Source organism: Lygodium microphyllum, chromosome 10 (genome assembly GCF_053477565.2).
Source record: "Lygodium microphyllum isolate KBCC chromosome 10, Lygodium_microphyllum_v1.1.10, whole genome shotgun sequence".
NCBI lineage: Eukaryota > Viridiplantae > Streptophyta > Polypodiopsida > Schizaeales > Lygodiaceae > Lygodium > Lygodium microphyllum.
In genome coordinates this window covers 124,796,631-124,824,142 of record NC_141144.1, presented here as the reverse complement: position 1 = coordinate 124,824,142, position 27,512 = coordinate 124,796,631, and the positions used below count along the sequence as shown (strand labels likewise).

The 27,512-nt window shown below is 39.4% G+C and overlaps 1 protein-coding gene across 1 annotated transcript in view; it reads left to right on the top strand.

Annotated features, from left to right (window-relative positions):
- LOC148030533 (uncharacterized) overlaps positions 1 to 5,686 on the top strand; it is a 30,457-nt gene extending 24,771 nt beyond the window's left edge. Inside the window, exons 2-3 of the mRNA XM_087687264.1 lie at positions 4,966 to 5,160; positions 5,243 to 5,686. Coding sequence (XP_087543390.1) covers positions 4,966 to 5,160; positions 5,243 to 5,485 — 438 coding nt within the window. The 3' untranslated portion in view covers positions 5,486 to 5,686. The remainder of the gene's footprint in view (positions 1 to 4,965; positions 5,161 to 5,242) is intronic.
- The last annotated feature ends 21,826 nt before the right edge of the window (positions 5,687 to 27,512 follow it).

Here is a 27,512-nt window from a genome sequence, read left to right as displayed (position 1 = left end):
ATAAATGTTGCTGCTGTAACTAAGTTGTAATCAGGGAATTACCACCCATCCACAGAAGGAAGGCTGGTCGCATGGTTCCATTGCTAGGATTACCATCTAATTCTTTTTATCGGTGGGCCCATGGCACTTGATTGCAACTTGCAACTATTGCATTAGTGCTGAAATTGCTCTCAGCAGTGAATTACAGCAAACATGTCTTCACATGGTGATATGGGATTAAGTGAAGAGGATGCATCGCTCTTTGGTCAATTACATAGTGAAGGGAGAAATGCAATGACCGATGTTGGGCATGGTTCTCAACATGGACAATGAGCTGAAAATGTGGGAAATGACCCAAATGTTAGCACTTTAATGCATAAAGAGATTGATGACCAGCAAGGGGTTGAAGAATTTGATGATAGCTTCAAGGATCGAATGCATACAATAGGAAATCTTGAAGGAAGGACAACAAAGGCAAAGAGAAAAAGACACCTTCTATAGCTTCGGGACAGCCACAAGAACTGAAGTAAATGCCTAAGCCTTCTTTGGAAGAGCCTAAAATGCCTAATGAGTACAAACAATTGGTACCCGTGGGGTAGCAAGTGCAAATGCATGGCCAACTTGGTATTGCTAATCCATGGGAACATGGGCAGCAAGGTCATTGCGCACATGCAAGCATGGGATAGCAAGGATACTTTGGTGGTGGTACCATTTTTCATGCTATGGTTGGACAGGCATCGCATACGAGAATGTATAGCTCAAATCCCTATGATATGCAACAGCCAATGCATGGCTCACAACACCCAATATATCTGGGTAATGCAAGTGGAATGCCTAATCCCATGTATGATAGCATAGGCATGATGCCTGGGGCACAAAGTGGGCCATATGGATATGTATCTGCACCTCCAGGGATTGTTGGAGCATAAGGATTTCGTGCGATCATGTAGGAGCATATGATAGTGTTGGTTATCATGTAAATATAGCAAATGCACCCTTTTTTGCAGCAGCCTATTTATGATAACTTGACTTCCATAGGTCCGCCGAAGGACTATGATGAAGGTGGCAAAAGTGTGAAGTTTGAGCCTTTTAGTGGTGCACAAGATAGGTTGAAAGCACTTGTTTTTATTCAGCAATTTGATGCGGTCTACTCTGAAGGTAACTTCACAAAAGTATCTAAGATACGAAAGGCAGCCACATTTTTTAAGGAAAATGTATTGCAATGGTGGTCTACACTTCTTATTCAAGGAGAGTCACCTACCACTTAGGTCCAGTTCAAGCAAATGTTTGCTTCAAATTGATTGACAAGTACCTTTGAAGTAGGCATTATGATAGCTTGGAATCAGTTGGATTCCAAAGATTGCAAGAACTTGGATCAGTATAATAAGAAGTTTTGGGATGCATTGCTACTAGTTACTTCTTATCGCACAGTACCCTCCATGAGTAGGTGGAGAAGTATATTTGTGGTTTGCCAAAGGGTACTCGGTATTTTTGCATTAAGTTCGTTGTTTCTTGCATGTCTCAGCTTATAGAAACTGCTACTATAGTCAACACATTGCTGCGTGGATGTAAGATTCCAAGATAGTGATGCTAAGCCACATATCACTGAGGCCAAGGCTAAGAAGAAGGGTAAATCTCAAAATAAAGCTGAAAATTAGAGCAGGTTTTGCCACATAAGGAAAGAGAAACATATCCAGTATACAGTCAAGGTACTATAGCTGACAATATGTCTGCTAGGAGATCACTATTCAATGTACTAATCACTATGTTTGATATGCAGATGGGTATGTTTTCACTACAGCTTTGAAACTGTACATTTACATTGATTAATGATGATCGAGGACTGATTAACGAATGTTGGTTTTTGGTATAGGATAATTAATATTCAATGATATTCAACTGGTTTTGTAGACAGCAGTATATGTTATGATGCCATTGATGTTTTAGCCATGGTTTATGCTATGCTATAGTTTGGTTTTTCCAGATGAGTTGAGCTCATGAGAAATAGACATGTCACTTGATAATCTATTAATGTTTTTGAGATTCTTTATGAGTTTTATGCTATGCAATGTTTGCTGGTAATTGTCAGCATGTGTTGGACATATGGAATGGTTGAGCAGCAGTACGTAATGTTATATTAACTATGATACCTTGTGAAAATTCGAGTCCACTATTTTACTTTTGATGCATCTGGTAGTGCAATCGAGGATGATTGCAAGGATTTTAAGGGAGAGGGCTTTCATGAGGACATGTATTTTTGAAACCTTACTTAATATATGGATTAATTTTTAATCACAAGGCTAAGTAAATGTTGCACATGTGAGATATGACTAGGGTTAGAGTAAATTTATGAGCTCGTGACCCGAGGAAATCACAAGATGTCAAAGGCAAAAGTTACTATAAGTTACGTACCAAAGGTACTTGGTGGTATTTGGTGTCAGTTGTTAGCTTGGGTCATTCATTTGGCCATAAGTGTCAGTTTGGTGACGCTAGGAAAGTGGCATTTAATGGTACCTAACACCAATATGATGGTTAAAGATTGCGCAAAGACACTCGGGAATGGAAGTTGCCTAGCCAATTTAATTATTGGCCAATCAGATTATTTTTTTGGGTACCGAAATAATTATTAGATTAATTTTTAATATTTAAAGATTTAAAATTAATATTTAATTATAAATAATGCTGAAAAAACCATTTGGGAGGGGTTGTTACTTGTCAAAAATACCCATGCAAGATTGGAAAACGACTTTAGAGGCTAGAGACAGGCATTTTAGTACATTCAGTTTGCAAAAGAAAGAGGAGATGCTGTTGGTCTGATCTGCAGCCATTGGAGGACCTTTTGAGATAGCCAAGGGCAGGAAAAGACCAATCTGTAGTAAGCGACAGCATCTAGAAGCTGTTGAGATAGGGCGACAGCAGCAAATGACCGATTTTCTTCAGTTTTTTGCGAAGAAAGTTTGAATTTTCTCTCTCCTTCACATTCTCTCTCATCTCCCAACCTTTCTACAGCCTTGCTCTGAAGATTACAATATTGAGATTACGAGAGATTGAGAAATTTCAGATTTCTTTGTTGTAAATCCTAATCTGCAACCGAAATTAAGGTTTACTAATAGCCTTGGGAAGTGTGCCAAAAATTGGAAGGTCCAAGACTTGGATTTAATAGTGTTGAAGCCGTTTTTTCAGTCAAATCCAAGTGGAGGGGCCAGCAAATCCATCAAAGTGGGTGAAGGCCAATTGACTGCTCGAATCAAGGGGCAAATCAGATTGAAGACTTGTTGGTCATTTCTGACAGCAAGGGAAGTTGGATTATTGAAAAAGGTTGGGAAAATCCTATTGTACATCAACTTCTTCTTCAATTAAGTTAAAGAAATACCGAAAGGGGCACCAATTTTGTGGCCAATAGGGTGTCCATTGTTCAAGATTGTGAGTTAATTTGCATTTCTCAGTTTTGTAATAAATTTTGCTGCTGTAACTAATTTGTAATTAGGGAATTACCACCCTTCCATGGAAGGAATGTTGGTTTCAATAAGAATGAACTCTACTAATCTCAAGAATCAAGCAAAAAGAAACCTTGAAAGGTCTTATAAGTTGAAAGTTGGTATTTGATCTTCATGCTAGTTATCTTTCAATGGTTTAGTGCTGGGGATGATGTCCTCTCGAGCCCCACTTCTCTCCTTGTGCATTCATTTGTCTTTTATTAGGATTTCTCTACAACTACTTGCATCAGGGATCTTTCTTAGAGCCCTCTGTGGTGGAGTCATTGACTCTACAGATGCGGCCTACAGGACTTCTTCGGGAGTTTTACAGATAGTGTTCCCAGCTTTTACTCCAGAGTTGGCGTGTTCAGCACCCCATCCAGGATTTGAGAGAGGGTGTTAGCAGTTTATGGTGTATGCCATCTCAGGATATCATGGAGCTCTGACATTTATTGTCTGTTTGTAGTCGGTTTGTTCATTTTTGTCCATTGTGGCCGGACACTGTTAGTCCACACTTAGGGTTTTCTATATATAGACCCTTGTGTTCCTTCTTACTTGCCTTTTTGGCCAAGACACCACATAGTGGGTCTGTCCCTCTCTCTCAGCAGCCCCTTCACTTGTGCATCTCGCCCTTGCTTGGGGCTGCCATCTTGTATCTTGTTGATTGCTTCTGCAATCTATGGAGATTCTTCAGCTTCTGAGTCATATATTCATTTCTTCTTCGATTGCCATTTGGACATATCTCATAGTAGGCAGGGCATTTGGTCTAGTGCTCCTCTATCACTAGCTCCACCCAGCACCTCTAACATATCTTGTTCTCCTGTGCTTCTCCAAAGTATCTCCCTTGCTCAACTCAAAGCTGGTACAAGGCAGTCAGCATTTGGCCTGTAGCAGATCTCATCCTTAATGACATGTGGCATGCTTCTAAAGTTGGAAAAGGCAGTCTTTATAGAAGGCCGTGTCACTTCCTAACCTATGGGCTTTCTGACATATGTCTAATGATAGCGTTATTAAGTAGTGTGGGTTGTAGGCTCTTCCATTCCTGCCTCCAGTATGCCCAGTCACTGATGTCATATGTTTAGTGTGCTGCTAAATCTTCCTCTTCTTTTTCCACAACTGGAATTGGTTTATTTAGTGTGAAGTTGCTTTCTGATGTCAGTGGAGTAAATCTGGATGATTCAGACAGTGGGAAGGTGTTGGCTGATGGGCTTTCTCAACTGATGGGCTTTTAATGGTGAACCTAGTGAGTCTGGTCCTATATGTAATGTGCTCCCCTGCTTTTATGTGGCCATGTGGCTGATTCTACGACTGATTCTTTGTTGATGCAACAATCATTGTGGAAAAAGGGGACACACACAGAGATACATACATGTGTGTATGCGCAACATATGCGCATGCACATGCATGCATGTGTACATAGAGACCTGTGGGGGGGGGGGGGGTGCGCAAGGTCAGGGCTTCTTGGATGTGCATGTAGTTATTCTGAGTGAGAGCAGCATGCCGTATGCAGGGCTCTCTGGAGGAACGCGAAGCTTTTCTCAAATCACTAGCTTCACATCTAGAAAACAAGATAATTATTGATGTCACCAATGTTGGATATCTTCTTGATGAAACTCAGTGGGGTCAAACTTCATCCACTTTACTGAATCAAAAGGCATTAGGGGTGCCCGCAAGATGGACCACAGCTTTCAAGTCCACCTTTTGGGTGAGCTTTTCAACAGCTACTCAGTCCAAATTTCGTGCTCGTTTTCTTCCATTTTGATGTTTGATCCTGTATTAATGTGCAGAAACTCCTTGAAGAACTCCCTGATCCTGCAAATCCTCATCATACCTTTGTTGCTGGAGATGACGAGGAGGCTATTGCTGCCACTATTACTTTGGTCGAGTTAATTCCAGGTTTTAAGGCTGTCAGAGCTGGAGGTCTAATGAACTCTAAGATAGTAGAGCTGCTTGGTCCAAGATGGATAGTTGAACTAGACAAACTAAATGCAGGAGGTAGATTTAGGGGTGGATGGCGATTTGGTGTTTGACATGTTTGTTTGGGTAATTTGCTAATATGGAGACCCGTGCTTTAGGTTGGCAATTGGTGAACTGAGAGAGAACTTTGGAATGCTGTTTGCTGTACTTGTAGCTTTACTTGTGAACATCTGTAGTGATAAAAGGGTTTGTTGCCAATGGGTCTAAATAAACAACAAATGGGTGTCATGAAATAACAGATATGTATTCAACTTCCTGTGTGTACTGTAACTGTGCACTTTTGTAGCTAGGTTCCAAAGCTGCTGGTGAGACTAATTTTATTTCAAACTATGTTTTAGGAGCTGTGATGTCTAAGCTCACTTATTGGCAGAACTCTTATTAGTAGAATACAACAGAAAGGGTTCAAAGCGGGTGTCTGGAATCTAGCACAGTTAAAACCATGCAGTTTCTGCTGATCTTTTTTCGTTGTCACCATTAAATCTCACAAAAACATTGGAAAGCTGGACATGGTCAAGGTTGAGCTGTTTGAAATGATTGCTAGAGACTGCTGTAGGATAGCTCATGTGCATTTAGGATAATATCCTGAAAGAGCTTCTACACATGGTGAAAGAAAATATGAAGATCATCAAGTTCAATTTAAAGGCCAATGGTGCAAGAGAGGTTAATTATATTGCTAAACAAACAAAGAAAAAGGCAAGGCAGTGAAGCAAGCAAGAAAGAAATATTTACTTGTAGTAAAGGCCAAACTAGCCCGTAAGATAAATCAACATGGCTTGAGTATCATGGAAAGACTGAAAAGAAATAAGTCCTAGTCCAATGCATCTCATGCATAGTCCCTATGATGCATGCTATAAGAGTACAATTATGATGAATAATCTACCACTAACACTATCCAAAGGGTATGTGATACATGGGGCACGAGGCGAGGAGGGTGACTCTCATGGCTGTTGTGCTCCAATATAGGTTTTTCACCGCTTGAACTAGACAGTTGACACCTCTTGTGGCTGCCTGATGAAATGGGATTGAGAAGCTAAGCAATAGGACCACAGATCGTGGATTCTCACCATCCTATAAAGTACAACTATCCATTTCCAATGTCTTCCAATGTACAGTTCTTAATGTCCACTATGAAGCTGACTTCAACGAGTGCATGAGATAATGACAGTGCCCCTAAGCTTTGGCAAAAGTAGGACACTGCCTGATAAAAACAATTGATAGTAGGAATTTCTACTGTTCTTATCAACAGAAGTGCTCACTCTAATGAATCCAGCACTTGTATGTTGTAAATAATAGCTGTACCTGGATGACATATGTCTAGCCACAGTAGATGTTAGAACTGATACTCTGCTTCTAGAAGAAAGACTGATAGTAGGTCGTTGCTTGTTGCTTGAAGCTATAGCACCTAATCTTGTAGTAGTGAATCTCCAAGTGTCTATCACATGCCCAATCTGAATTTGTCCAACTTGTGAATGAGACCCCCGAGGCTGTATGAGTACTTTGATAATCACAATGTGGCTTGCCAATGAGGATGGAACGACCTTTGCATGAATGAGCTCAAGATGGCAATTGAAACAAACACCCGATTAGGTGTAAATGAACTAGGTTCATGACTAATTTGTCTCTTGCACCTAGTGACATTAGATACTACAATTTGCATATGCTAGGAAAATTGGGACCATGGATCCACAGTGAGGAATAGCCCAAAGAATTATAAACAACTTAGCCACATACCTATGCTTTGTGATGAATATGACCTCCAGTACTTGAAACATCTTTAACCTAAGGAAGAAATGAAGTATGCAATGATGTGTCATCTCAAACTCCTTGCTTGGCATCTCCCTTGTATGAGCATTATGCTCACTTTAACTCTCTATAATGATCAACTCATCCCCATAAAGATCACCAAATCATTTGCTCATTTATAGTGGATTTTGAAGTTGAGATCTAACCTTGAGAAGCCATGTTAGTGGTAGCTTTTTATTGGATTTGCTTGATTTGTTTAAAAGATATGAAAGGACATCATGGATACTAAGAAATGCCTTACAGCATATTATAAGACTCTTGTTATGTTGCTAGTCCTAGCTCAAGATAAACACATGCCCATTTGGCTTTTTGGGTGTAGTGAGTGTTAGGATATATTGGGGTTTATAGAGAAAACACAGAATGTGCGGACATGAATAACACAATGAACTAAGACAAACTATAAATGAAGGAATGAATAAATAATGCTGAATGGGAACTCAATGGGCGAGCCTAGTAGGGCAAGCATGATATAACGGATGCTCAAGGAGCGAATAATTGCCCAACAACCATGTCTCTCATAAGAGCGATTTGTGCAAGTAACAAAGAGTGTTGTCCTTTAGAAACAAAACACCAATGGTTGATGGCATATAATGATTTAAGAATGAGTGACCAATAACATGATAGTTTGAGAAGACCAAAACACAACTCTGCTAAAGAAGATAAAAATCACATCAAAACGATGCTAGTCATGGGAAAAATAAGGTTGGTGATGGTTGCAAAGGATGCAAACAGACAATAGGGCGGCATCTAGCTTGATGGATAGGAGTTGAAAGAGGAGGTAGATGATAACAAAGATGTGACAATGATGATAATGATAGCAAGGAGAGGTTGGAGAGCTAGCATTGAAGTCAAATGAACATGGATGAAAGTGGCAATATTGGTGATTCTCTTTTTTAAAAACTTTGTGTCAATTGTCTTACCAAAGTTTTTGAGAATTATATTAAGTAAAATAATTCTTTTTGGTACCATTCTAAGGGGTAGAAAAATGTGATAAATTTGTGGTGATTTCTAGGTCACTTAACACCCCCTCTCAAGCCCAAAAAGGGTGAAGGAAATAAATGAGAATGATACCTTCGTTTGACCCAAAAGGTTTCACTCAAAAGAGACAAAGATATCAGACCATGAGTGCCATAATGTGTGATTTGGATTGCAAGTAGGTGGATATCTTTGTTTGAGTCACCAAAGTGGTCTACCCTAGTGAGATCGGACTAAGGATGCAACAAAGGATTGCCCAAGAGTCTACAATGATCATGAAGGTGTTGGAACAATCCTATGGAAAGATGTTGGTTTTAGTTTTGTTTTTCTAAATGTGTGACTTAGCTCATTAGTTCATACAAAAATGAAACCAACATACAAAACCATTGTCAAGGGTGTCTCCCTATAAAGGGTACCATAGGGTGGAGGATAAATGTTGCAAGGAGCAGGGTAGCTCCTCAAGATCTTGGGATGAGCAATGAAAGTTTATTATTATTCACTTGATGAGATAAAGGGGAAACACATTATATAATATATGACCTTTCAAGGGACCTTTTAGGTTTTTATCCTTCCAAAATTTCAGCATGCACGTGCTCACACACACACACACACACAAACAAATCTAATGCAAGGGGTATTGCAAGGTGGAACATAAAAAGCTATTATAGTAGGTGTCACTTGAGTAGCACCCTTACAAGGAGAATTACTCCCTTGCTCAAGCATATTTTTACAATATATAGCGAGAAATGATATCGATGTCAAAGAAAAAGAAGACAAGTTGAAAATTGAATGTTCCATATGGGAAAGCAATCCCCTTTGAACCCATGGTTGCCAATGCTAAAGGAGGAGGAATTGATATAGGCTAAGGTGGCAAGAACCTAATGTAGAAGATGCCAGGTATCTCAATTGGAAGAGAAAGAAGAAGTAGCCATGGTGCAATCAATGGCTACTTGAAGCTTGGGCAGCTCTGCTCAATCTACAACCCAACATTTAGTGGAATTTCAGTCCCATATCTCAACTTCTGCCGCTAAAAGTTTGAAGCTTGTACCCGATTTGAGTTTCCATGCACAAATCTTCGCCGACAATGTCTACATTGCACAATTTTTTTACGATTCGCGTAAAAATTTTTGGGGCTTTTGGCCTAGAGACTTTAGCACACTTCCAAGCCGGATTTCAATTATTTTTCACCATTGATGAACATCCCAAGGTGACATTTAACAGAAATTTGAATTGTAAGGTAAAACTTTCTTTAATTTCTTTGAAATTTAGGAAAAAAATTGGGTTTTTTTCATTGCACGCACTCCAAGGCAAGAAATAATCTGTACAACATTTAATTGCTTCTACAATTAGATTGAGCAAAAAAATTTGAAAACTTTTAAACTTTTTGGTGAACATCGACATTAAATTCCTGGAATTTGTACATTTGTGGACACGCATTACAATGCAAGTGTAGTACAGTAGTGTATAGCAATGCATTGATGTTATTCTTTTGGTTGAGTGTTGATTTGGGTGACATTATGTACACTTTGACATTTGTGTGACAGTTTTGGTACTCGTTTGATAATCCCATGGATTTCTTAGTACTCTAAGCAGTACAAACTCTATACTTTGGCATTGAGGTATTTTGCTATAGATTTTTTTTCATTACTTACAACATGGCATTCCACGAAAATAATGATTAGAGCAACATTCTTGGCGTTCTCACTCAGGAATACAAACTTAATGGCTCCAACTACCCGTTGTGGAGTTTCATGCTCCGCAATGCTCTTATTGCAAAGGACTTGTAGGACTATGTTACATGTGACTTGCAGCTAGGAGGTCTCACACCTTAGACACCTCAATGTCAAGCTCAAGGACAGGTTGCTGGTGGTGGTGGTACAAGATGAGTATACTTGGAAGAACATTGCATTGTGTTTTTCAGGTGATGAAGTTATGCTTTCCAAGATTAAAGACAAGGGTAAAGCTAGGCCAAATGCAAAAAATCAACAAAAGGTTGATGCTAGATAGCCATCAAACAAGGCTATCCAAGACTTGTATGAGTCTAAAAAAAAGGAAAATTTGCATTATTGCAAGAAGCCTAGTCACTATATTGATGAATGCAAAAAGAGATTGGCCAAGGAGAACAAGAAAGACTTCGATTTGGCTATCCAAGAGGCATCATCTAGCACATCGGTAGATGGTGATGCTTCAGTCAACTTGGTAGAGGAGAATTATGCATTTCTCACTTGTAGTTATGATTCTTCTTTGGTTGATTCAACATGTAATGCTGTTGAAATGTAACAAACATGGTATTTTGATAGTGATGCATCAAAGCATATCACTTGCAAGAAGTGCTTATTTACATCTTTGCATTCAACCCCTCCAAAGGTGTCACATAGTAGATGCATTGCCTCCAGTGGATACTCCACCCCTCATGCATGCAAGGGATGTATTTTGGGCAAGATGCACAAGTTTGCCTTCAAAAAGGATGGTGTAATACGTGTTGTCCAAAAAATGTAGCTTATTCACTTTAATGTTTGTAGTGGTGACTGGTCCGATGAGGACATGTACACTTAGGGGTTATGTTTACTTTGTTACATTTATTGATGACTACTCACGATATACATGGGTGCATGGATTGAAGGCCAAATCTGATATATTAAGCATTGTAAACATCTTGTGGTAAAGCTTGAGACTGAAACTGGTTTAAAAGTACATACACTTTGCACAAATAGAGGGGAAGAGTACATGTCTCGTGCATTTGAGACATATTTGTTGGATCGTGGCATTATACATCAAGCCACAGTTAGAATGGCGACTCAACAAAATAAAGTTGCTAAAAGAAAGAATCTCATTTCATGGAAATCACTCATTCTATGTTGAAAAGCAAGGGGTTGGTTCATTAATTTTGGTTAGAATGCCTTCAATGTGCAAATCATGTATTGAATCGTGCACCCACAAAGGATTTGAAGATGATCGCACCATTCAAAGCTTGGCATGGCCAAAAACCCAAAGTTGACTACATATTTGGTTGCATAGCCTATATGCATGTTTCGAAAGAGCTTAGTGTGGAAAGGTTGATGATAAGGATATAAAATGTATTTTTATTGGCTATAGTTCGAAAATCAAGGGGTATTGGCTAAACGAGAGAGTATATTGAAAAAAAAATAGATGAAAGTACAACTAAGGTTTAGGACCTAACCACACTTCCACCAACTAACCTAATTAAAGTTAGGTTTATGTATTCTCAAGCCTAGTGTCACTACTTCAATATCTTGAGACAGTAGGTGTACACACCCTATACACTTAACAATTGTCTACACCACACAAATTACATTGGGCATTGTCTAGAATTGGCAAATTCTAACACCTCCTTCTAGTGCCAATGTGATGAAGTACAAGGAAGATCAATCACCGAAGGGTAGTAAGTACAAGGACTTTCGAAAAGCCTCAAACTTCTCACATGGTAATACTTTAGTGAAAATGTCTATAATATTTCCTATGTAGAAACATACATCAAGTTGATCTCTCTTGCATAAAATCTTTCTCTAACATAATGATAGTGAACCTCAATGTGCTTCGTGTGAGCATGAAACATAGGATTTCATGCTACTACAATAGCACTCTGATTATTATAAAAACTAGGCGTAGGACCCTCTAATGAGATCTATAGATCAACCAACAATCTATGTAGCCATACACATTCAATTCATAGCTACCTTGTACTTAGCCTCACAAGACAAGTAGCCACTGTAGAGTTGTTTCTTGTTAAGCCATAAAATGCATGAACGACTGAGAAAGAAACTGTGTCCACTAGTAGGCTGACAAGTGTTTGAGTTATGTTCCATTCTAAGGAGAAATTAGGGCTTCAAGCCCTAATTTAAATGCATTAAATTGTGACCCATACCTCCTGCATATATAGCAAGAGGTGTATGCATAACATATCGTTCGACCAGCCTATGGGACCAAGATAACAAAGGCAAATGGGTCTCTACTACTTTTTGCATTATCCACACTAACCATCGCAGCCATATAGGGCATGTTCTGATAAAACCCCCCACAATCAATCGGGTCCTATCTCATCATTAATAGAGATATCCAAACTGGGACTACAATTGAAGAAAATGTCTTCTTCATAAGCGAAGTTTGCTAATGAGTCCTCAAACTGATTCCAAGAACATGGAACCAACTGAAGAGGCACTCTCTCAAACCTGTCGAGCAAGGTCATAGCAGTGCGATAATACATAGAAAGAATGGGATTTCGTACTGTGTATGTCCCATTTAATTGGTTCAATACCAATTGGGAATCCCCTTTTACTAATAATTGACGAATACCATCTCTCTTAGCGATGTAAGATATAAATTTCCACACTTGATCATTTTCCAAAGGAGTTACCATGTGATATGCATAATGCAATTGTGGATGTCACACCTCATGCTCAAAAATTTTATGATAAAATAACAGCAATGTGAGGTGCAAAAACAATCCTTTAATGATTTCCAAGCTACTCGCAATTGCCGAGTTTCCTTGTGCTACCAGTCTCTCTTAAATTTAAATAGTGATCGATCTATATGCTATGCATGATCAAATAAATCAAAATTTAAAATATTTTCAGTGACCACTCACTTTTGCAACCCCTCTTCCCTCCTACTGTTTAGGTTTTGCATTCGTTGGATAGGTGTAACATTCATTTTTATGTAGTTTTTCATGTAAAAATCTATAAAAACATACTCTAATATAGAAACAAGGCTTGACTGAGGCTTATCCCTCATGCTCTAGCCTTGTTATACATTCATGAACATAAAATATATATTTTTCTAAATTTTTAGGTACAAAAACTAAATTTTTTTCTTATTTTTTTATTTTTCTCATTTATTTGTTCATTATAATGTGTTATTTTCTTATTTATGTGTCTTATATGAGCACATTGATTGAATACTGGATTTTATCAGTTTTTTATCCCATATGAACTTCATTCGCCAACCCGAAATGGAAGAAACCCTCATTTTTCCTCTCAAAAGACGTATTTTGGGTTTTTAATTATTTATTACAACTATGTATGACTATGAGTTTTGCATTTTATCATGTGTAGCCCTCAAACATACTTCAAACATGATTCATACAAATTTTATTTCCATGTGCACATCATTAAAGCCATCAAATATTAAAAAAAATGAAAATTTCTTTGTAAAAATTGAGCATACTGCTTATTTGCGTGTTGCATGTAATTAAAAATGGTTTCAAGGTAGCCCATGGACCCATCTTCAATTCTCCAACAACGATGGACATTGCCTCTCAATATCCTTTTGATCTTGGAGCAATCCGGTCCATGCCGGACAAGCATACTTCATCCCCCTTCCTTCTCGATTCTCTGCGTGTGATCAGCCTCTTAGAGGAGAGAGAAGGAGGAGAGAGAAAGACTCATTTCTGATCTCTGCATCCGGGCAGCCATTTCACGAACAAAGATCGATGATCAGAGGCAAAAAATTGGAGAAATCCATGGCTGAGATCTGTTCGGGGGGTTGCTTACAGCTCTACAATGGCTCTCCCCTCCAAATCATCACGTGAAGGAGGGGGATAGTGACTGTAGCACCACACCATTTCAAAATGCCCCCTCCCCCTCCACCCACAAATCAAAAATTTTAAAGGGGCCCAAGCCCCCAAAGAGCCATGCCCGACCTTCTTCCTTCAAAACTTTGGCCCTTTTGCCTTTGGCACTGGTCGACTTGTGAATCTTGCCCGTCCGTCGTCCAAATCGAGTGGCAAAAATTTCTACCAGTTCGTCTTGAGGTTTCGAACTGCCAACCAATTTCTCTGACTCAATTTGGCATCTAGAAAAATTATGAAAAATCTCCAATTGCTCTTCGAAAGCGCTTTCAAATCCCATCTTCTACGGCTTGTAAAAATTGGTGAATCTGTCTCTGTTGCTTCCAACGAGGTTCAATTCCTACCTTGAATTTGCACTTCTCGGCTTCTTTTCCACACTTTAACGGGCTTTAAAATCTACTCTCAATTGCCTTGGGATATGCACAGCTAATAATTAGCCAAATAGACTTCACCTCAAGTGCATGTTGAATCCAAAAATTAGAAAAGTTCCAAATTTTCCACACAAATGTCAAAAAAAATTGTGCAATTTAGCAATTTCTATGAAGATCTGTGTAGGGAGCTCAAATCAAGCAAAAGTTCCAAATTTTTGGATGCTTGAGAAGCATGTGCAAACTCCAAATGTGTGTTAACTGTTGGGTAGGCTTCAAGTGGCACTTGAGTACTCTTTGGCAGCTCTGTAGAGGCAACATCAAACAGGGGTGCACTATGTACAAGTTGGCAATGGCATTGTGTGTAGGCTAGTGGTAAAGTTATAGAATGGTGGTGGGGGTGCAAGCAACACTAGTAACATAATTGGCATGGGGGTTGGAGTAGCTAGTCAAAGGCATTGCTGGTGACATATAGTTGTTGGTGACCGAGGTGTGGAGACATTGCTTGTGCAGCACTCAGTGCAAACTAGTGATGGTACATAGGATATCAAGGGAAAGTAGTTGTTGGTACTAGCTAAGGCATAGGGCTTCAAAGTCGAACATGGACAAGAAACACAGTACATCAACACATCTAGTTGAGTTGGCAACACTGGCTAAGCTCCTCCTTCTTATGTAGTTAGATAGTTCCAACTTCTCCATAGCTAACGAAGCCGGTGGTGGTATAGGAACCTTTCTCTAATACCAAATGTGAGAACCGAATGGCTATGGAGGAGAGAGAAACAAGAGACAGTTATAATGATAGTGTGTGAGCTAAACGAAAGAGTGTACTTGCTCGTTGAATTGAAAAAAAAATAGATGAAATTAATGAAGGGAGGTGAGCCCTGAAGTGGAAGCACGAAAGGGAGCAAGAGCTATGATGGAAGGAGTAGGAGAGAGAGAGAGAGAGAGAGAGAGAGAGAGAGAGAGAGAGAGTCCAAATGTTGGAACTCCAATGGTCACAGTGTGTGACTAGCCTTCCCTTTATTCAAATGTCACTGAAAGAATAAAGAATGAAGTGACAATGATGGGCACCCGCTGCCTACAGTGTGCAAGCGACGGTACTGTCAATGTAGTAATACACGGGTGGCTAGACAAAGGTGCCTTGATCCCCAACAACCTCCCACTTAAAGGCAAATCTGCCTTAGTGAGGAGGGAAAAAAGAAAAAACTACAAGTGTACATAGGTACAACAGGATGAGGAAAGGCATTATCTCATCCTATGCCCATTATCTTCCTAAGGCAAAATGCTCCATTGAGAAACTTTTTGTGAGTAAGTTTGCAGGATTCTGGTCTGTCTCGAGATCTTGCCAAGATCAACAGTCATATCCTCAACGACGTCATGAATGAAGTGATATCTCACCTCAATGTGTTTTGTGTTCTCATGGAAGACCAAATTCTTGGCTAACTGGATAGCACTCAGAGAATCCGAATGCAATGTAGAGATAGCATCTGTCATACCAAGGTTAGCAACCAAATACCATATGGCCTCCTTGCAAGCCTCAGTGGTGGCTACAAAATACTCAGACTCTGTAGTAGATAGGGCCTTACATTTTTGCACCATGGACATCCATGAAACAACACCTCCAACAAAGTCAACACATAACTAGAAGTGGACTTCCTGATATTTGCATGTCTTGCATAGTTAGAGTCAGTGTATCCACGACTCCTGTATCCTGGTTGTCATAACAAATGCACATATCAGCAGTGCCCTTCAGGTATCTCATGATACCTTTTACGGTATCCCAATGCATCTTGCCAAGTGTAGCCATATAATGTGCTGCAACATCAACTGCAAAAGCAATACTGGACAGATGGCTATCATAGTATATATAAGACTACCCACTGTGGATGCATAGGGAATCTTGGCCATCTCGACATTCTACTCATTTGTTTGCAGACAATCGACTTGTGATACCTTAACATAAGAAGGAAATGGACAGCCAATAGGCTTCACATCTTGCATACGGAAACGCTCAAGGACTTTATGGATATGCTCCTTCTGTGATAGATAGAGTAGTCCCTGAGACCTGTCGCATGTAATGCGCATACCAAGTATATGAGAGGCATGCCCTAAATCTTTCATCTCAAAGATCTTTTTGAGCTCAGCCTTGAGAGCATCTAGCTCATCATGAGCTTTTCCTGCTAAAAGCATGTCATCCACATAGAGTACCAAAATCAATAATAAATCATCATGAGCTTTCTTCCTGTACAAGCACAGATCCATAGCACTATGGCTATAGCCCTATGACTACATAAAAGCATCGAATTTGCGGTACCATTCCCTAGGTGCCTGCTTTAGACCATAAAGGCTCTTCCTCGGTCTACACACTAGGTATTCCTTATTACCAAGCTTTGTAAAACCCGTAGACTGCTCCATATATATCTCATCATGCAAGTCCTCATGTAAGAAAACCATCTTGACATCCAATTGATAAAGATCCAAGTCAAGTTGGGAAACCAAAGCCAAGACAAAGCATAGGGTAGTCATCTTGACCACAGGAGAAAAGACTTTATCAAAGTCAACACCATATTCCTACTTAAAGCCCTTGGCAACCAATTTGGCCTTGTATGTTGGCTTGGGATGGCCAGGGGTACTTTTCAACAAGGCAAAGCCTTCTTGCCACTAGGCAAGGAAACCAAGACCCACGTATGATTCTTATGCAATGAGTCAATCTCAAGCTGCATACCCCTCTCCCAAGAGTGACAGACACCCCTGCACATAGCCTCATCATAGGTGAGAGGCTCTCTTACATCTGTAACCATAGGACATAATCCATGGAGGGTGTATAAAAGTCAAGAGGTCATCTATCTCTAGTAGAATGCCTCAAGGCAGACTATGCTGCCTGTCCAACATCCTAGCCACCATGAGCATCAGCTACTGTTGGTGTAGACTATCTAGCTGGCTATGCGGGAGCAAGGGGGCTACTCCTAAAAGATAACCCTACGTATCTCAACCACTTTCTTAGGCTATCTATGCATCTTGTCTTCATTGAGGAGTACATCATAGCTATGGATGACTTTCCATGCTTGCGGGTCCCAAAGACGGTAACCCATCTCACCTGCATCTCCATAGCCAAGGAAAATGCATTTCACACTTTTTAGATCCAGCTTATTGCATTGTTCCTTGGGGACATGGCAAAATACCTCACATCCAAAGACATGCAAATGAGCATATGAGAAAGGCTTTCCTGTCCATACCTCCTCTGCAACCTAGAAGTCAATACCACTACAAGGTGACTTGTCCATGAGATGCATGGCAGTAGAGACTGCCTCAACCCAAAAATGTTGTGGTAAGCCTGCCTGGCTAAGCATACTACAAACTATCTCTTGGATAGTCCTATTCATGCGCTCAGCCATACCATTATGGAAAGGGATGTAAGGGGCAATCAATTGATGCTTAATATCCTTCTCATCACAAAACTGCTCAAAGGCATGTGAGATGTACTCACCCCCATTATCTGTCCTTGGGCATTTCAACCTATGCCCAAACTGATTCTCTATGAGATTAAGCCAACATTGAAAGACAACCAAGAAATCATATTTTTACTTTATGGGATAAGCCCAAACATTACATGAACAATCATCAATAAATGTAACAAAGTACTTTGCACCCCCAAATGACTGACAAGGCATGGGTCCACATACATCTGAATGCACAAGAGCCAAAGGCTCACCCACGCATTGAATACTAAACTTTTTATGCAAATTCCTAGATGCCTACCATATAAATAGTGATCACACAACTCAAAATGCAAGTAGTCAAAAGGGGGAAGATACTGCAAAGCACTAAGCATTTTCTTTCCCTTAAGCGACATATGCCCAAGATGAGCATGCCAGAGAGATACATGTGGGATAGAACCCACTGACAAAACATGGTCAATAGTACCAAATACACCCAAGGGGTAGAGGCTACCAGAATTGGCACCTCTTACAAGAACAAGCCTGCCATGAGTTATCTTCCATGTAGAATCACCAAAGCATATATGATAATCTGCATCATCAAGCTGCCCAGCAGACATAAGGCTTTTAGTCAGTGTGGATACATGATGTACATTATGCATAACAAAAGTGCTATCAAAGGGAAACTGTAGAGTGGCATCACCAATGCCAACAATAGCAAATGACCGATCATCACCTAAGCACATAGAACCAGATACACTGCAATATGTATGAAACCACTCACGATAGGGGGTCACATGAAAAGACACACCTGAATCCAAGAGCCAACACTGTGCATGCATAGATTGAGCCTCAATCGGTTGCCGAGAGGCATCACATGAAGACGCTGCTAATATGTAGTCACCATTGTACTCCTCAGGCTACATGACATTTATCTCCTCAATCTTTACGCTAGAATTTCTAGGTATAATACTATGATCATTGGATTTCTCCTACACTTTCTCTTTCCCCTTTTCTTTGCACTAGTCATTGTGCATCTTCTGGCACTGCGGCCGTATGTGTCCTACTTTTCCACAATAATGGCATGTAAGATCAGATCTACATCCACGGGACTTGCTCTATTCACGTGACTTAGATTGGGACTTCTAAGAGTCCTTTCCATGACGATCATCTTTCTTGCCATTTCTGCCACCTCTAACGGATAAAGCATGTGAAATGCGAGAAGCATCATTATTTTTCTTGTTAATTTCTTTAGTCAAAAGAGCACTCTCTACATCTTTCAATTTCAGCCCATCAAGTTTGTTGGTCCAGATCGCAGTGCGAAATACATCCCAATACTCAAATAAAGTGCCAAGAAAAAACAAAGGATGCAAATTATCCTGAAACTCAATACCTTGTTGAAAAAGATTCTTCCTGATAAAATGGAACTGGCTAAAGTGAGCAAACAATGGGGTCCCCTCCATGTGAAGATCCATCAACTATTTAAGCCAATACATTTGTGAAGCAGGGCTCTGCTTTGCATAGTTTCAGAATCTTTCCCCATAGATTCCATGCACTCTAATCTTCATCTTCAACAACATTATTATGGACCTCTTTAGAGAGTGATAAAATGATAGTGGAAGTGGACTTGCATAGTGCATCTAAATCAGCCCAATCATCATCATTCATGTTCTCGGGTTTAATACCCTTGTTTCTTAGTGGCTTGATTTGAAATTTCTACACCAAAACTTGCCATATTTGAGACTTCCAATAGCCATAGTTAGTGCCATCCAACTTGGCAATGTTAAACAAAACGGTATCTTTAAGATGACCAACCATAATGAGTCAAATAGAGGCAAATGATGCAAAAAACAGGTTGCTGTAATCAGTAGAAAATAGGCCAAAACCACTGCCAAAACAAGCTAAAAATAAGATAAATTGCTAAAATGATCAGTTGTCCACCAAGTATGACCAAAAGGGTGTCAAATAGTAATTATTGCCCTTAGTAAATGCTCACAATCTGTAATTTACAACTTGTTGTAATAAATCACAACAATAAGTAAACGAAGCCAAAACACAGCTATCACTGATACATGACCAATTGCAACTACCAAGAAGCAAATACATCTAATGTTGAGTGGAAAAGAGCAATGGGCACCAAGATCTATCAACAAGTAGCATGTCAGACAAGATACATCTCATAAACATAAAAGTCATGCATGTAACAAGTCTCGGGGTAACAAAAGAGACCAAGCACAGGCACAACTGATAGAGCCGTGTAAGTAAAGCTCAATATAGAGCTATTCAAGATATATACATAAGTGACAACACCATGACAATGATAAGTGCCTGCCCAAGAGTAGGGTCAAATCAGCCCACTAAGCATGAACTACATACATGAAGCACAAAGAGAGCAAATGCATGTCAATGTCCCATAAAGATCAACTGCAAAGTGAAAGCTCTATGTGCATCCAAATAGGGTAGAATCTCCCATTGGAAGGAAAGTTAGATATGTAGACTTAGCAAGCACTGCCCAAATACATCAAGTACAAATCATCAGACATCCGACATCCAAGTAGGATACATCCGGAGCATAAATCCCAAAGTAGCTCAAGCCCATAAAGCATAAAGCACTAAAGCTTCCATATCAGGTAGCAGGCAACCAAACAGAGTGTCCAAGCTCTCTAAAATACTCAAATGCAATCATCGATGAAGCCCCAAATGTTGGTCAGACATAGACATTCCAAGTAGCATCCATTTCTGACATAAGCATCAAAGCATGAAGCCTAGATGTCAATCATAGACAATAGGCATAAATTGTCACAAGAAATGCCAACTCTAGTCCAATGCCAGTTAGTGTAGACCAAAATAGAGCTTAATCACTACTCAAAAGCATTTTGGAACCAAAACAAAGCATTTTCCAACCTCCATACACATTTGTATGGTCAAATGAATCACCTGGGAAGCACCCGTAAGCAATAGGTAGAGCATACACTGACCAAATAGGCTTCAGCCCTTGTTATTATAGGAGTAAATTTACTATCAAAACTGAGTAAATCAATCCTCAAATCAAGCTCAAAGCCACCTCAAATCACGGGTGTAGGATATACCAGTGTATTAGCATCAATGGCACACATTAGTAGTGCATATAGAATACATGAATCATAGCCAGGAGCAATAGGCATATAAAATCCCTATTAAAAGAGGTTCACACATGTTGTATACAATAGTGAATACACTATCAAACCAAGCTATTTGAGTACTAAAATCAGCTCTAAATCCAACCCATAGCATTCCCTCACATGTAGACATCACCCTAGCATAATCGAGCATCATAAGACCAACAAAGTTGACCATGGAAGCATCAAATAGGGTGCTACCCTATTTTATGACAATCTATGGACTATTATAATAGCCCAAAATTGAAGGTTAACACTCAAATCGAATTCAAAGAGTGGAAGGATCAATGCCAAGCATCAAAATCAAGTGTATAAGTGCTTGTATAGCTACCCAATGAAGAAGATATGATGTAGGAGATGAAAAATGTGAGTTGCTACTAAAAAAAGGGCCTATTCCATGCAATGTGATGCTGCACCAGGAGGGCAAGGGCTATGGGGGTTTCTCCAAGACTTGTTCGAGAAGGCTCAAAGAGTTCCCAATAAGAATGCAATTGATAGGAAGCTCGAACGAAGTGGCTATGGCTACCAACAAAGAGATGACTGCTGTAGGTATTTGAATGGAAGCTGAGAGTGTGTTGGACCAAGCTCAAGTTCATAAAGAAGAAGTCTCTAATACTAGTTGAAGGGAGGTGAGCCGCCTTGAATTGGAAGCATGAGCGGGAGCAAGAGCTATGGTGGAAGGAGCAAGAGCAAGAGAGAGAGAGACTCCAAATGTGGGAACTCCAATAGTGACAATGTGTGACCAGCCTTCCCTTTATTCAAATGTCACTAAAAGAATAAAGAATGAAGTGACAGCGATGGGAGCCGATTGCATGCAATGTGCAGGCGGTGCGGATATTGTCAGTGTAGTAATACACAGGCGGCTAGGTAGAGGCACCTTTATCCCCAACAAGTACAACTAAGGTTTAGGTCTAAGGTTGACCTAACTACACTTCCACCAACTAACTAGAGTTAAGCTTATTTACTCTAGAGCCTAGTGTCACTATGTTAATATCCTAAGACACTAGGTGTACACACCCTACATCGACACTTTAATAAGTGTCCACACCACACAAATTACACTATGCACTACCCAAAATTGGCAAAGTCTAACAAGATGAAAATGCAGATTGGGTAGTTTTCTCTATGTGGGTGGTCAGTTGGGTGATAACTAGCGAGCTTGGGTAGACCACCAACTAAGCAAGCAATAGTACCAAGTCAGCTTCAAAAGATGGCAACAACATTAGTAGCTACAATATGCAACATCCACCAAGTGTTGAAGATGAGAGATTACAAAGCACAAGGTGGGAGGTGAAAGCATGTAATACAAGTGCTTCATATTGAGATGCATTGGTACTAAAGCTAAAGATGCAAAACTTAGCTAAAGGGATCTGCACCAAAAGAAGAGAGAGATGAAGTTCTAAAAGGCACTAAGGACAATTAGCCTATGGGCTCAACTCAATTAGCCTAAAGAGCTATGAGAAGAAAGAGCTAGATTGGCCTAAGGATGTACTAACGTAACTTACTCAAGAGGACCTAGAGTAATCTAGTGACCACCACACTACATGTTCTTCAACAACTCTTTGCCAAAGGACATCATGTTGAAAGTCATACATATTGTAGGTGCATCATGAATCCTTATAATGGTTACTGGATGGCCTTGAGGACTAAAGGTCCATATGAGGTGTGACAACCAATCATCTATAGCTTTGGGAGTCATGAAAGGCATGACTGAGGGGGCTATCCACAAACCACATTACTAGCAAGTCACCATTGCACTATGTTGGCACTTATGCGAGAGTAGGTGATATGGGAGAAGGTGTGGGAGTAGGACCCCTTCTGAATTGCACCTGGATATTATTTTAGCCACTCTTGGGTGCTCCTAAGTCATAATATTTGAGAGGAGGCTTAGGGGGACTACCTTGGGCCTTGAAATGATACTCCTCATCCACATGACTCAATTTTTCCAAGTTGGTTTAGAGGATTTTCTTCTACTTAAGAAAGGGGAATTTCCCTTTTAAGGACTTGCCTTCCCATCTTTTACATTCTTGCCACCCCTTAATTCCCTCTTCAAAGATATGGGAACTAGCCTAAAGCTCCTCCTAAAGATAATAAATGAAAGGAGTGGTCTTCTTGTGGACTTTGTTAGGTATTTGTGTGCAATGCGGTAACCAGCACTAACTTGCATATTGTTATACAAAGTCAAAGTAGATTGGGGGTAGGTTGTTTAGAAATAAGGTGATGTGATTGTGGTTTGACTTGTGTAAGCTAGCATGTCTAACTTGACAAGTAGTCGCCTATATTTAGCCAATGTAACATTTAAAGCATTCCCTTAATGGAAAACTCTTAGAGATGGGGATTGATACATCAATTTTGGTCTTTGGTCACACACGGATTGATGACTATGGCACTAATGGTTAGATACAAGGGGAAGTGTTGTATTGAGAGTGAAATTTAGGTAAGAAGCCTTGCATCAACTTGACACTAGTTGTAGCATTTTGAGCCTTCCATTGATGCACAAGATCAAGGTGGCCATGTAGAGGATTGAGCATAAGCTCTAGACCAATGACTAGCTCCCAAAAACCATGGGAATCAAGCACTTATTGCATGACCTTTGACCAATTCGTGGTGTTCAACTTGTTGAAAAGAGTCTTATCACTTAATAAATTCTTTGATGTTTCAATTGTGTAGTGTGAGTGTTGAGTGCAGGATAGGGCGATAGGAGAGGGAAGCAAAGTGCACTTGGGGTTTTCTACCCAAGAACACACTAGGCATTGGTATAATGGCACAATGGATCCCAAGGTGGTGTAGAGAGACTAACAAGACTAGTGTTTGTGAAGGAAATAGAGGGGTGCTCAATTGCAGGTAGATGGGAGGTGTATATTGTGTGGGTGGCATTCTTAGCAATGGAGCACCATGGCGCAAAGTGATACTTACATAATGATAAGTAGAGAAAGGTAAAGAAGGCATAACACCTATAAAGTAAGGGTTTATGCTAACCTAAGGGAAAGAGAGAAACCTAAAGTTAGAGGACCTAAACCATACTTACTAGCACATGGTTCATCATGCTTAGTGAATTGGGTACTCTTTCTCTTTAGGTTTATCTTATTAGATGCTATTTATTTAGGTATTTTGTGTTATTTTTCTCTATAATTAATCCATGTATCATTGAGATTTCTAGCTAGCTAATTTGTACCTTCTTACTTTATGCTCTCATGATGGCAATGAGGGTGATGTTTTCCATGTTCAATGGATATGACCTTTAGTCCTATTCATCCGGTCGTGTCCAGCTAGTCCAATCTAGTTCAATGTCCTAATTATTGGGCAAAAAGTGGTCATTGAACTAAATGTTTCGGAAACCATTTCCAGATGTTTAGGAGTTGTTTTTGGAGTGTTTTGGTAGCTCATTGAGGACTCCCTCTCCCTCTATAGACACACACACACTCTCTCTCTCTCATTCTCTCTCCTACTCCACAACACACACACACACACACTCTCTCTCTCTCTCTCTCTCTCTCTCTCTCTCTCTCTCTCTCTCTCTCTCTCTCTCTCTCTCTCTCTCTCCCTCTCTCTCTCTCTCTCTCTCTCTCTCTCTCTCTCTCTCTCTCTCTCTCTCTCTCTCTCTCTCTCTCTCTCTCTCTCTCTCTCTCTCTCTCTCTCTCTCAAGTGGGCATCACTATTGGAGTAGAACAACAACTCTAAATGATTGATGGTGTAGTTATTATTGGTCATTTGTGAGGTGCTTTGTGGGGCACCATCATCTCTCTCTCCCTCGTATACTATTTAGCATAGTGCGCTCCTCAAGCCCTCAAGAGTGAAGCTCTTTTTCACTACCTCCTCAAGTTCTCCATGAACTTTCAAAGTCTCTAGTTCCAAGCACTCTCCTATTCATTAGGCAATACTATTTGAAGAGCATTGGATGTGACAACCTTGATTGAGGGGTATCATGTGGCGAGGTTCATCCATGATTGTTTCTAGCTCAAAAGAATTCTATGGCGTTGAGGGTACTTTTAGCTTTTCTTATTGATTCCTTCTACACAAGTAGTCATCAAGACATATGTGTGTGATGCCATACTCAAGACATCTCTAATCCACTTCTCTACTTCCTGCCATTTAGAGCACCTTTAGGATATGTGGCTAGGTTGACCATAACCCTAAGAAGCAATTTCTTTCTGAGATTGTCTATGCCTCCCCCTAGTTCTCCTCCTAGTACCATGATCAAGAAGGAGCAATGGTCCATCGAGACTATGCTACCATCTTTGTCATATGAGACATAGGGATTGATGTAAGGCTCATCATCAATTGATTGTTCTATGTAATGGCATGAGAGTAAAGTAAGAAACCTATGGATCATACTTGGAACTTCTCTCAATTTGTTCAATATTAACATTTTCTGACTAAGAATTTTCTAATGTGATGATTGTGGTTGTAGAGTCCATGCAAAATGCATGTACAAGACTATTAATTTCTCAACAATCGTATACAAGCCTTGCATCATGGAGATATGGACTCTCAACTGCCGCCTTCTAGTTCTTCTAATTAAGCACATTTGCACAGATGCAATTTGTACATGGGCTCCTAGAGTCGACGCCTTGAACATACACTTCAGAGTTTTTATATCACTTGTTAAATGCCAATCCAGTTTATATTGTCCAAAGCTTTTCACCTCTAAGATTCTTCCATTTCTCTAATGATTAATGATTTGCGATATGTGTGTCCTATGAAAAACCTAATGTAGAGGATCACAAATTTTCCAAAATTTTTGAATGCATGAATGCAACCTACATGCCCACATATTATGAACATGCAACACTCTTTGTTTGACACAACAAAATCTTTATAATAACAAGATACCTAAGAATTAGACTTTATCGCAAAGGATCCCTGAGAACATATGTTTTTTTCACATTCGGTACCAAGTGCCATGTTCATCAACATGATGGTACCTTGTTCTAGCTTGTCTCCTTCATGTTGTAACAAAGACATTTACTCATTTACTTTTGCATTCTTCTACATGATATTGGAATCAACAATATCAATCCATGGGTCATATATTCCTTCATCCTTGATTGTCAATATTTGTAGATAATTCCATATTGATATATTGCCTCACCCTTTCATGTGAATTGAGTTGGTTCTCTTTAACAAAGCCCTCAATCTCCTATTTTATAAACCAATTATATTGCTCATCCTTTGTTATTTCTTTGATAGCTTTCCTTTTGAAAAGCATTTTGATATATGCATTTGATTGTACTATGCTTAAATATGCTTGTTGATTAGGGTGTAGGTCCTAGGATAAATCTATTTTGAAATCCATATGGTTAGTTACCATAAAGTAAATGATAGTAGCAATATTTTTTGAAATAGAGAAATAATGAACGTCAAGATATGTTAGAAAAGAGCTTGCTTTGCTACATGTATCCTATGCTTTATGCCAAAAACCACAACTTTATACCTTAAATACTCCAAGGCTTTTGATTACATTTGTGAACCCTAATACTATTTCTTTTAGCCTTAATTGATCCTTTTATTTTCTCAAGCCCTAAGATAGTCTCCATGTTTTCTAATAGTTTTATGCACATTAAATCATACTTTACTTTACATGGTTATTCCCTTTCTTAAGAAAATCTATTTCTAACTTATACACATTACTAATTATATCTAGATGTCGTGTGTATCCTAGGAGGCCATCATGCCCATCGTCAACAAATTTAACTAGGGATGTTATATCCTTACATGGAGATGAAAGGTTTTGTAGAGGACCCTTTGGACACAATCTCCTATCAATTTCAACTCCATAATTATCTCCCTTGTCACTCCACATTTCTTTAGAAGAAGAAGATAAAAGACAAGGTTTATTTTTCTTACTTAATGGTTCAAAATCATGATCAGGCTCAATACAGAGGCGATATGCATCTCTCATATGTCTCCTTCATGTTGATTCAACCGTCTCCTTAAGTTTCTCCATATTTTTCTCCTCTTGAGTTTGTTCTTGAATGTCCCTTTCAAAAAATGAGAACGTGTCAAAATGTAGCTTATGCCTTTGTGCAATTTTTTGCTCAACTTTTGATGGAGAGGGAGTGCATTATTAATCAATATTAATTGGGATATAATCCATTTGATTCTAATGACTGACCATTCTAGTATTAACGAAAGGTAATTGAAAACTTAAAGTATTTCATGCTATGTATATATATTTTTTAAAAGGAGACAAAAACAAGAATAAATGTTAAGTTATCTTAATGCTTTTTGAACCTATTTGTTGGGATAGAACTTCTTAGAGGGCCCAAAAGTGGCTCCAAGTTTTTCCTAACAAAGATCTTCCTCTCTCAAGAGTTTAGGGTTGCCTAATCCAATTGAGTGTTCGAATTGCATGCACTATGCCTAGCTAGTGTTTTGAGTCATTTGCATACTTAGTCTACATACTTCTGATCCATTGAGATGAATATTGATACCAAGGGTTGAGAATGGGCCTTGTTTGTATCATTTCTAAGCAATAAATTGATGCTTTGAACCATGGACTATCATGCATTTCATGCAATATATGCCTCTATGTATTGATAGTGTGGCCAGCCATGATAGTGGCATTTTGGCTCAGTTTAACGATTGTTTTAATGCTACTTTTGTGTTGAAAATATCAAATACTTTTCCACATTGTGTCATGTACTAAATAGATATATCTCTTATATTAAGATTGTCAACTTATACTAGATTTCAATTAGCATTTTAAAGCATCATTATGGCTTTGACATCAAATAATTTACTCTTCAACA